Source organism: Nycticebus coucang, chromosome 17 (genome assembly GCF_027406575.1).
Source record: "Nycticebus coucang isolate mNycCou1 chromosome 17, mNycCou1.pri, whole genome shotgun sequence".
Lineage (NCBI taxonomy): Eukaryota > Metazoa > Chordata > Mammalia > Primates > Lorisidae > Nycticebus > Nycticebus coucang.
In genome coordinates, this window is record NC_069796.1 from 12,907,130 (window position 1) to 12,919,929 (window position 12,800).

The 12,800-nt window shown below is 40.5% G+C and overlaps 1 protein-coding gene across 1 annotated transcript in view; it reads right to left on the bottom strand.

Annotated features, from left to right (window-relative positions):
- Positions 1–12,800, bottom strand: part of MCC (MCC regulator of WNT signaling pathway) — a 425,555-nt gene that overhangs the window by 322,000 nt on the left and 90,755 nt on the right. Inside the window, exon 2 of the mRNA XM_053566014.1 lies at positions 9,047–9,291. Coding sequence (XP_053421989.1) covers positions 9,047–9,291 — 245 coding nt within the window. The remainder of the gene's footprint in view (positions 1–9,046; positions 9,292–12,800) is intronic.

A 12,800-nucleotide genomic window follows, 5' to 3' on the forward strand; every position in this document is an offset into this window, starting at 1 on the left:
TGATCTGGCAATCCCACTATTGGATATTTACTCAAAGGGAAAAAAATCCTGTTATTGAAAAGATACTTGTACTCAAATGTTTATTGCAGCACAATTCACAATCACAAAGATGTGGAATCAACCCAGTATTGAAATGGGAACTAATTGATCAACTTTTACACGCTCATATGGTAGCAAAAAGCAACGGAAATCAAGCAAGCGGGAGGTCGGCGGAGGGGATGACTCAATTCACACCTAGCAGGCACAAGACGCACTATTTAGCTGGACGATGGGCACACTCATAACTTTGACTCAAACTGTACAAAAGCAACTGATGTTACCAAAATGTCTGTACCTGTGTAATATTCTGAAATTAAATAAACAAATAAGGGGGGGGAAAGAGTAGGTTTGAGGGGTTCTGTAGGGGACAGTAAGAAGACTAGCCTCACTGAAGCAAAGACAGAAGCCATGTGGGAAAGTCATGGGAACAAAAAGGGGTAAAGTAGGAGGAGCCCACTGGAGGGTAAGGAGTTGTGACACCCAAGAGCTCAGAGGCGATACCGCAGGGTCTGTTAAGTAGATAAGACGGAGCCAGTGCCCTGTCCCATGAGTACGTATTAAAAATAGTAGACAGTCCGCAGCTTGCCAGCAGGAAGAACTGCTGGGAGGAAACTCTCCTAATTAAAAGGATGAGAGAGGACCTAGATGTGGACCACGGGAGTGCCAGTCTGAGATGTCAGAAGGAAGGAATCAGTGAAGGATACAAGTGGACTAAGTGAATCAAGAACTAACCATCTGATCCGTCTCTTTACCCAAACGAAAGAGAAGTCAAACTAGAGACAGTTGTTTGACAGCCTTCTCTGTGTGGAACCAAAGAATGTAAAACACACCCATTACTTGAAGTATCTAGAACGGTGGTTCTCAACGTTCCTAATGCCGCGGCCCTTTAATACGGTTCCTGTGGGTCGCGACCCACAGGTTGAGAACCGCTGCTCTAGAAGCTCACTCTAACTCCCTATAAAGGAGGAGAATGTATTAAACCAACATTGTTCACCCTCTGATGTAGGGCTTAGAGTACGTGAAACAAAACAAAACTACAACAAAACAATAATGCAAACTAAAAACCCTTAAAACATCCTATCATATCATTGTATACAGTTATGATTTAATAAAAAAATTAAAAAAAAAAAAAAAAAACATCCTGAAACTTTTGATTGGGACTGAAAGCTACTGTAACTTTAGTCTAGTTTTATGCCAGCTAGGCAGTATTTTTAACAATGAATCACTCTCAAGAGTGATTTTCCTTAGACGGTTCTGTGTTAATTATTAATTGTTCGTCCAAGGCTCAGGGAACTTAAACCACTTTTGATTTTCTTAATGTACCAAGCAGAACCCTACATAATAGGGCCAATCCAACTGGATTGAAAAATATCTTGGTCTCACTTAATTTAATCTGCTTATGGGCTTGTACACAGAAAAAAAAAAAAAAAACAAACCAATAACATTAAAGAATATCACCCATTCTGGAAAATTTGGAAATGTCAGGACTGGATGGGTTTTGTATACATTAACTCATTGTGGTTTTGATTTTTTTGAACAAGATACCAGACCAAAATTCAGGAGGCTACCTCATCACTTCCTTAAATCTGCCAAGGAATTAGGGTACCTCCTTCCATTTCCTCTGGCTTGTGGGGTCTGGAGTCCTTCCTGAGTAAAACGTATTCTTTGATCTATCTTTTTATTTTTGAGTTCCTGTTAAAGAAAACATTCTTTGCTGTCAGTTTTTCTGAGAAACTTGGTCTGAGAAACTTATATCTGTGTCATATAGACCCCAGGGGCCTTCTCAGAGCAGTATGGACGGCTGACCCGACAGGTGGGACTCGACCTCAGGAAGGGCCAATGAAGAGTCTCTGAAGACACAGATTATTCCCGCCTGTGACTAGTGTCCTAACCGCACCATAAATTAGTTGTACTAATTAGCAGGTTTTAATGTCTGCAGCCTTTAATGCTATTTTACAACCATGGGGATTTGATTTAAATAAATTTCTGGGCTGAGACCTGACCAAGGGAAGAAAAACAAGTCCCCCAAATGTCTGAAAAGCAAGAAATGTGACGACCTCATCAAGCAAACTCTGAAAAGGCTCAGCTGCCCTCAGGTGGCACCTCTTTCACAAATTCACACATTTGCCAAGAGTATGTGGAAGTCATGTGTGGGGTTTACAGCTTGGCTGAAGTAACAGACCATTTATTTAAAGGGGTATGTTTAAATAAAGGCTCTGTTAGAATTGCTGACATACAGAAACATCTAATGCTAGGATTTTTTTTTTACTTGAATCTTTTCCAATCACAAGGAAAAGCACAATTTATAAAATGAAATTTACAACTATGCATCTGGATTATTTGTTTACCATTGGAAAATCTGACAATGTACAGAATGCCTCACAGCTATTTTGGTATAAGATACATATCACTTTGCTGCCAAAGAGACAAGCTTCATCTAACATGCCCTGAGACCCTGGGGACCGTGTGTCTGTAATTCCTGGGACCCGCCTCTGGATGGCAGTATTCTTTTTACCAGTGTAATAGTTTGCATCTTGGTCAGCAACAAGACAGTTTTCTAAGTTAAAGTTGCAGGGGACTGAAAAGAATCACCTCTTTCAGTAGGCGACTTCATGGTGTTCCCTACTCCTTACCATCCCTGTGGCTTAGACCCACAGTTCTAAGCCACAGAGGAGGATTTGATTCTAAACTTGTAAGGTAGTTGCAGGAATTAAAGATGATAATGGCCATAAAAATAACACTACAATGAAATGAAACAGAGTAAAGGAAAGGTACTCTGTAGAAGCTGCACATGTTGCTATCTCAGTGAATTCTTCCAACTACCTGTAATGCACATAGTACTATTATATGTATAAAGATAAGAAAAACTGAAACTCAGAATAATCAGGAACCTAGGCTAAATCCCATGGCAACTCAGTGGTAAACCTGGAGCCAGCTTTCTAGCATATAATAATACAAGGGCCTAGCAAATTGCCTTGTGCTAGAAAGTATTAGTAATTTTTAACTATTTTTATTATTGTTATAGCTGTAACTATTGCATTATATGGGTATTGTCTGAAAGACATGAAAATTTAAAAATATTGTTTCTAAGGTCACTTAAAATGGATACAAAAATCTAGTATGGCCTGGTTGTTCAGGTACCTTAATTTTCCCCCAGGGTAGTTTTGAGCAGAGAATGCAAGGCCTAAGAGAAGTTTTATGAGTAAAAGTTGATGGTCAATTAAGTTTGGAAAATGCTATATATTTTATTCTTCTTCAGGAGATGCCTGAGAAACATTAGCATATTAAAGGCTCTGAGATGTCTTACAGTTAAGAAAAGGATTAATCTAGTTTAACCCTAGGTTTTCAAATGTACTTGACAAAGGAATTCTTTCCCCACGTAGTATTTACGGCCAGCTCTTGAAATCACTGCTCTGTGGAAAACGCTTGGGAAAAATGAACCTCCTGAAATTCCTCTTCCAAGTTGAGCGTGTAATGTTTTGACATGTCTTCTTTTTCCGCCAGCTCAACTCCCCTCTGCGATGTGCTGTGAAATGTCAGAGCTGACAGTGAAGTTTTTCCAGCACTAACTGTCAAACCTAAGGCTCCTTAGGCTTTTCTCACCACGGCACAGCATTCTCCTTCTCTCTATCTTGCAGTCCCAGCTAAGCCTTTCCTAGCACTGCTGCTCATAGTATTTCTCAGTTCTTACAGGCCGTAGCATCTGCACCATTCACTGGCCTCCGAAGTTTTGTTAACTCTAATTCAAAGCTTATCCCTATTTAATTTGTCAGGTGCTTATGCATCCACAATTAAAGTGTAAGTTCCTGAGTGTCTGGAATGGTGCAGTGCACTTCTGCATATCCCTAAAACAGCACGAACCCGGGGTCTGATTTGTTCACTCAGTAAGTATGCACTGAACATCTCCCATGTGCCAGGCACTGTCCTAAACACTGGAGTACGTTAACATCATTAGCTTCTAATGCAATTTTGTTTGCACTGGAGGAGATAGATAAGTGCTTGAGTAGGCCCATAAAACAAGATCAGATAAGGATAAGTGGTATGAAGCCTAACAGCATGTGAAAGAGTGAATGAGGGCAAGTCGCTTTAGCTTGGGAAGACCTCTCTGAAAAGGAAATATTTAAGCTGAAGTCTGAATAAAAGGAAAGAGCAATGAGGACGTTGGAAAGAAGATGGTTCTAGGCCAGAGGCAGGAGCCTGGGCAGAGGCTGGGAGGCTGGCTGAATTTGCTAGACTAGAGGAATAGCCGGAGGGCCAGGGCGACTGCGGCATACTTAGTAAGTCGGGGGAGACAGGATGAGCTGAACTTGGAGTGGGGTGTATGGGCCAGACTGTGCTAAGGAATTTGGGCTTTATTTTAAGGTGAAATGGAAGCTACAGAGCATTTTAGACATGGGAATGAACTAACCATGTTTTTGTAACTTCAACATACCTCTCTTGACTATAGGGTAGAGAATGAAACGTCAGGAGATGAAGGTAGGAGTCAGGGAGGCCGGTTACAGGTTATTTGAGCAGGCAAGGCGAGGCATGATGGCCATGTGAACAAACAACCAGCAGGAACACACGGGAAGCAGGCAGATTCTGGTTATACGTGGGCATAAGAGACAAAGAGACTCACCCACTTGAGCAAACAGGTGGAAAGGGTTATTTCCTAGATGAGGCCCTCTGGGAGAGGAATGAGCCTGCAGGGAAGGGTGAGGATGGAAATTAAAAGCCCTTCTTGACAAAGTTAAGATTAGGAGGTCTATAAAGTATCAAGAATATGTGTTAACTTTCCCGGCTGCTGGAGCTCCTGGGAAAGGGCTGGGCTAGAAGTAAGTGTTAGGGAATCACTGGGGCAAAGATACTAACTATTTAAAACCATGGGCCCACATGAATTCATCTAGGAAGAGGAGATAACCTCAAGGCACCTCAAGACTTGAAAATGGTGTAAAGGAAAAAGAGGGTAAAAAGACTGAGAAAAGGAAGCTAAGATGGTAGACAGAAACCCAGGGGAATGTGGGGTCAAGTTCGTGCAGCTGGCACGAGGGAGTGGTCAGCAGTGCAGAGGTGGGCAGGAAAGGAGCCGCTGGGTAGCCCAGGCGGAGGCAGCAAGCGCAGGAGCATGGTGTGGGGAGGCCTGACGGCAGAAGCGAGTGGCGGAGAGAGCGAGGGCTGGTAAGCCCTCAGTGTAGGGTCCCTCTTCAGAAAGTTCTGCTGTGAAGAGGAGCAGAGAAGTGGGGCCGTGCTGGGGGGGGGCATGGAGTCGAGAGAGGGCTTCCCCCATCCGAAAGGGGGCATTACTGGAGTTTATAAACGGTCTATAAAACCAGGGTATTGTGCCCCATGATCGCATTAATGTCCACAGCTATGATTTTATAAAAAAGAATAATAATAAAAAAAATAAAGTCACAAGGAAAGAGTAGTGCCATAGAAAGGAGAACGAATTGAGCACATAATTCTTTGTTTAATTACTGTCAATTTTTAAATGTATTTGAGTCACATTAGACTGAATAGCAGGCTGTTTTCCAATATACGAGTTGTAATTGTGACAACCTCCAGGACTTAAAGCTGGGTAGTAATAATAATATTGGCTTAACAGGTATTTAGTGCTTATTAAGTGCCGGGCCTGTTTTATGTGCTTTACACACCGTATATATCAGGTCCTTTGTTCCTCCCAGTAACAATAATTGCCCCCTTTTCTACTTAAGGGACCTGAGACACAGAGAAGTGAAGTGACTTGTCCAGCTTCATCTAAACAGTAAGTGACAGAACCAGGATTCTCACTCAAATAATCTGACTCTGAAACGTCTACTACCAGGAATAACTGGTAGGAGGTTTCATGGCGGCTGGGGCTGTGAAAACAGTTCATGACCATGTTTTACGTATCAATCATCTCCTCTCAGTCGCCTCTTCTTTTCCCGAGGGTGTAAAGTTATATAAAAGGATGAAGGGAATTGCTTTACAACACTTTTTTTCAATCAGGGCAATCTTAGGACACAGTCCAACCAATTAGTTGCAGGCAGCAATTCTCTTTTTTGTCTGGAGACAGGCTCTCTCCCCGTTACCTGGGCCAGAGTGCAGTGGCATCATCATAGCTCACTGCAGCCTCTGACTCCTGAGCTCAAGGGAGCCTCTTGCTTCAGTCCCCAGAGCAGCCGGGACTATAAGGCAGGCCCCGCCACAACCTGCTAATTTTTAATTTTTGCTCGGGGTGGTCTCAAATCGCTGGATACAAGTGATTCTCTCACTTCAGCCTCCCAAAGTGCTGGGATAACAGGCATGCCCCAGTTAGCAGTTCTTTCTAACTTGTTCCTTTTAGAATATTTATAAATATCTACTACACATTTAAAAATATTTTTGACAATTAAACAAACATGGTTTTTCCAAAAAAGTGTTTCTTCTATAGACACGTATGGGGACACATTTATAAATTATTTGAACGACTACCTGGTATCCAGTTGTTGGGATATTCCATAGCTTACTCAACCCTTCAAATAGCACGTCCGCATGTGTGTGCTCACACATTTATGTAAGAAATCTACGTTCTTGGCAGAAAAATTTAAAAATACAGCTTGGCAGAAAGAATTCCTTTATTCCTTCACCTAATAAACATTTACTGAATATCTAGTTTGTGTCATGCAAATATTATGATGTTCCAAATATGATGTTCCATTCTGAATAATCACAATTAAATAGGAAAAACAGTTTTTTTAATTACTTAAAATTAAAACTGTCACAAAATTAAAACTTAAAACTGTCACAACAGCTTTTTTTAATTACTTCCAAATACTCTTTAAAAGCATGGAGAAAATGCAAAGGAAAAAGAAAAGGAAAAAACCCCACAAGATACAAAACTATGTAGAAGGTATGTGAAAAAATCAGTAAAAAATGACTCTCTGTTTCTCTCTCTCTCACTCTCAGCACGTGCACACCGTCAAGAGAGAACGGAGGGAAGGAAGAAGGAAAAGAGGGGACGAGAGGGAGGGAGAGATTCAAAGTCACATGTGAGCAGCGGAGACGCCTTCCGGGTAGGGAGAATAAGGGCGGTTTTTATTCTCTTCTATTTGCCTTGTGCCCCCTTTTTTGTTCCACACTGAACATATGTTACTTAATTATTCAGGAAAGTGTTATTCCAAAAGTAAATATTTCTTTTCTTTTTTTTTTTTTTTAGGGTTAGAACATGAAAGAACTTTATTAAAATCGAAGTTGAATTTGGCAGTGCAAAGCCAACTGCAAGAGGAAATGTTAACACTCTAAAATTGTCCTGGGGTTATGAACTCCGGGAAGAGTTCAAGAAGAACCCAAGAAGGCCCAGGTCATCTCTGGGCCAGTAAAGGTGCAGACTGAGGAATGGCAGACCATTCACAGGCCACACGATTGCTGAATGCTGCGTTATTCCAACCACAATACAGAGAAGTTAGAGGACAGATCTGTCTTGTTATTAAACTATTATCCTTAAAACTGTTTTTCCTATTTAATTGTGATTATTCAGAATGGAACAGGGATTATATGGAATCAATAGTGCCCAACAGAGAGTATCATGCATATACATATGGATTTGAAAAGTAAATATTTCTACATATTAGGCTGAGAATACATGCACTAGTAGATGTCTGAGTTTCTATTAAAGTGAAATCCAGGACAGTCGTAAGGCTGAATATACGGGCGGTTTCACTATTTCCATTACTCAGTAATAACATTCCACGTCATTCCACTGCCAGGAGTATTGTTCAGGGTGTGTGTGTGTGTGTGTGTGTGTGTGTGTGTGTGTTGTGAGGCACTACATAATTAACCGTGCTAATTAGTGTATATATATATACAGTGTATATATATTAGTGTATATATATATATACACTAATACACTAATACACTAATTAGTGTATATATATATATACACTAATACACTAATATATATATTAGTGTGTATATATATATATTAGTGTATATATATATATATATATAAAAAAACAAACATTTACGGACAACTGACATGGAGCTTTACTTCTTGCCATTAGGTCTACCTACCAGAAAAAGAAACAGAAAAAGAGATCCAGGAGACATTTTCAAGGGGGAAAAAAATCCCTGATGTGTAGGTAGAAAATTCAGATATTTTCCTTTGTTCATTGTACCCTTTAAGATGCCTCTTTTCTTTCCTTTTTAATTTTTTATTGTGTAAGATTTCAAATATACAAAAAATGTGTGTACAGGCGGCGCCTGTGGCTCAGTGGGTAGGGCACCAGCCCCATATACCCAGGGTGATGGGTTCAAAGCCCGGCCAGCTAAAAAGCAGTGGCAACTGCAACAAAAATAGCTGGGCGTTGTGGCGGGCGCCTGTAGTCCCAGCAACTTGGGAGGCTGAGGCAAGAGAATTGCCCTAGCCCAAGAGCTGGAGGTTGCTGTGAGCTGTGACACCACCGCACTCTACTGAGGGTGATAAGGTAAGACTCTGTCTCAATAAATAAATAAATAAATAAAATTAAAAATAGATATATGTGTATAGTTGAGTGCTCAAAAGTATGTATAAGAAACTTCATGTCCCCATTGGCCAGTTTCAAAAATTATCAACACTATTAAGAACTTTCTTTTCAACAGCTTTTCTTACACCAGTAAGAAATAGTAGTCCTATGAACAGGAAAACTATAGAAAAAGGTTTCATATTAAATAAAAAAAGAAATGGCTTTTAAAAACCTCTGCAGTAAGGTTTGAAGAAGTTCTCAGTTTCTCAGGCCTGCTGATTCAGTTACCACCTTACCTATCCATTTGCCCTTCCTCTCTTTAATAGCTATTTGAATGCCTTATCATGCTTGCAAAACGGAAAAACTAAAATAAAGACAGCAATAAGCCTGAAAGTGTGAAGCCATAGGACAGAACGGGAAGAGGGCCAGCATTCACCCAGGGAAGGTGTGGCCAGGAGGGCAGCCCTCCCCCAGCTGGCCCACGAGGACGCTGGGGCGGCCACTCTCATTTCCAGAGGTCAGGGCAGGGCTACGGAGCGGCAACCAAACCTCCACCTGGCTGTACCTACCCAAACTGTTGTCACTGCTTGTGGGCCAGGAAGCGATTCTATCCCTCAGCTTCTTTTTACAGGAGTTGTCTGACTTCCCAGAAAGCTCTACTTCTTCCTTCCTAATTTCTCGGATAAGCTGCATGCGGCACCTTGTAAAATCCTGAAAGGAAATCTTCCCGTTTTCATCTGCACCCAATTGGTTCATGATGTCAGCCACAGACTCTTCCATATTCAACTGACGGCAGACCATCAACAAGTCATTTCTACAGAAGGGGGTGAACAGAAGAAACCGTGTTAGCAGGGAGATATGAGCTAGAGAAAGTGGTTAATGGGAAAAAAAGGGTATTTCTTAAATATATCTATACATAATAGACCCATTTCCAACTTTCTCAATGCTTCCAGAGAAGTGGAAAGTGTACGAAATATCTGTTCCATCTGGGTTATTCTAGACAAAAACTTTATTGTCATTTGGAACAGCGAGGCAACTCTTAATCCTTTGTTCTCTTTTTCTTCCTGTCTCCACGCCCTTCTCTCTGGGTCTTTGTCTTGAAATTGAAGAGTCTAAAGTTCTTTCTTTACATCTATAGAGTGTAGCACTGTAATCTCACTCTAAGATGAAGTTTCAGAGCATAGGAAAGACATTGTCTCTACTCCTGTCAGACTTCAAAATCTAGTAAAGCTGTAAAAAAAAACAACAAAGATTTTTCAGCTTTCTGGACCAATCAGCTAATTTTAATATCTGTTAAAAATGTAATTTAATCTCAACTTTTGTGATTCAGTGCTGACCTATCTCTGTTTTTTTACTGATTTTCTTTGAGTGTGTTTCACCTTCCCACCAGCAATTAGTAAGCCCTAAGAAAGACGTGACTCAGGGATCAAAACGCCAGTGTTTTCTAGGACTGGATGTAACACAAATGATCTAACACAAGAGAGGTTGGTAGGGTCTGTGGCTGGACTAGAAAAGTTATTCGGCCTATAGGATCTCAAATTTCAAAAAGAAAAAGAATTTAAAAAAAAAAAAGAGTGGTCAGGCATGGCTGCTCATGCCTGTCATCCTAGCACTCTGGGAGGCTGAGGCAGGTGGATTGCCTGAGCTCAGGAGTTCCTGACCAGTCTGAGCAAGAGTGAGACTTCGTCTCTACTAAAAATAGAAAAACTAGCCTAGCAGTATGGAGGGCACCTGCAGTCCCAGCTACTGGCGAGGCTGAAGCAGGAGGATCACACGAGCCCAAGTTTGAGGTTACTGTGGGCTATTATGCCATGGCACTCTACCCAGGGTGATAGAGTGACATTCTGTCTCAAAAGAAATAAAATTCTTTTTAAATTAAACAAAAGGGAGGCAGTGCCTGTGGCTCAAAGGAGTAGGGCGCTGGCCCCATATGCCAGAGGTGGCAGGTTCAAACCCAGCCCCGGCCAAAAACTGCAAAAAAAAAAAAAAAAAAAAAAAATTTAAAAAGAGGGTAACAAGATTAATAACACTATGTTAACCAAGAACATTTGTCTGAGGACTTCAGTTTGATTCCTAACATACAAGTCTTGTTCTTTTCTCTCTACCTAAATTCCTTTGGGCAAACATTTTGTTTATATGGCTCCAAATATAAGTTTCAAAAAAGGTTAAAGGATTATAGAATTATTTATTTATTTTGTATTAAATCATAGCTGTGTACATTAACTCAATCATGGGGTACCATGCACTGGTTTTATATACAATTTGAAATATTTTCATCACACTGGTTAACATAGCCTTCCTGGCGTTTTCTTAGTTTTTGTGTTAAGACATTTATATTCTACATCCAGCAAGTTTCACATGTACCCTTGTAAGATGCACCATAGGTGTGAGGATTATAGAATTTAAGAGCTGGCAGAGACATAAGACACTCGTCTGTATTCACAAACAAAGCTAATCAATGTTCTGTCTCAATGTATCACCAAAAGTTCCATCATCTTGAGAACGAGACCAATTTGATGTTTGCTGATACCTGAAACCTAACCATAAAAATGAGGGCCAAGTCATCTCTTCCAGTCATCCTTCACAAACTCCTCTCCTGGTCAACGCTGAAGACTGCTGTGCTCTCCCCACGGTCTCCAGGCTCGCAGAATTGTGTACATTGTGAGGATCTCATTCCCTCCACCTCACCAGTCATTTCTCCCCACGCTTCTCCCCTTTCCCAAGTTTTTCGTGTCCAATTTACCATTAAATTTCTGTTAGTCTGGTTCCTGAAGTGCTTCTATACTTACTCTTCATTGTGTTTTTGGTCTCTAAGACTCTTTCCATTTAAGCCAGGCCTAGGACACAGTCTTTTTAGCTAGTCACTTCGCTTCCATATCCATCCCATTCTCATGTTCCACAAACAATTTTTAAACATAGCTACATGCTTTATCTTATCTGGTGTGCATATGCGTGTCTGTGCGCATTTGTATATTATATATACGTCTCTTCACATACCCACACGTGTATATATTTGTAGATGAATGAGGAGGTAAGTAAATATACCCATGAAAGCAGGTATAGTAGGTTAATTTATTGGTCCTACGCTTTCATCCTCCTATAGAGTATCAGACATCTATATCCCTATCTTAAGGACACTCACGTTAGGTGTGTCCCTTCCCCATCCCTAACTTCAGGTTTGACATCTAACTTGCTTTGGGCCCTGGGATGTTAATAAATGATGTGTTTATTGCTCCCTTCTGCTTCTGCCTTTATCATGAGAAGAACATATCATGGTAGCAATTACCCCTCTCACCTGGGCCTTAAAATAAGCCAGGCCAGCCCACATGCGGACTCATGGCCTAGGAAGAACCATTCCAGCTCACCCCAAAAGGCGTGATCAAGAGTAAGTTTATTGTTTATGCCAATTAAAAGTAATTGTTAAGGTGAGATTCTGATCAATAGCTGATTGATAAACTGAAATAATTGTTGTTTGTTTGTTTTTTGAAATGTTTTCATATGCTTATCTTTTTTAGCCTTCCCTGTGTACAAACTGCCTGACATCCAGCTGGCTGCATCCAAGGTTTAGGGATAATGGCGAGAATCCAAAAGAAAAGAAGGGGTCCAGATTTCACTCTGGGCCCAGGATCCAGGGGTGTCCAACCTGGATTCTTTGAGGACTGTTTCGCTAATCTGTGGTGTCAGATATCACAAAAATTATTCATGGACTTTTTTTTTCTTGCTCATCTGCTTTCGTTAGTATTTGTGTGTTTAATTATGGCCCAAGACGGTTCTCTTCCACTGTGTGGCAGAAATAAAAAAGGTTGGATACCCCTGAAAGGTTTGGTGAAAAAGAAAGGTTTTTCTAAATTCTAGAAATTCACATGCAGGCAGTTCCAAAATGAAATGTGTGACTTGCATACAATTTGCACTTGCAAACAGAGGCTATTACGGTAAGTCACCAAGTTACAAACATCTGATGGAGGTACAATTGGCACTTACGATCAGAGGCTATTACAGATAAATGTACTGTTCCAACTTACGTACAAATTTAATTTTTTAAAAATCTGCATAATCTATCTCATTCATAAGCTGAGGAGTGCCTATATTAAAATGCTACCATTAATATTCTGTGAAAGGTGAGAATATGGTGTTTTCTTTTTGCCTGTATGTCTTTTATAACTTTCTGCAGTGTACCACACTATTTTCATAAATTGATATGTCATTTTAAGTCTTACTTGATCTAAGACAAAAGCCCAAGAAGAGATGTCATTTTAAGTCTTAAAAATAGGGACAATAATAGTTCCTATCTCATACGCTTGCCCTGAAGAAAAATGAGATAAT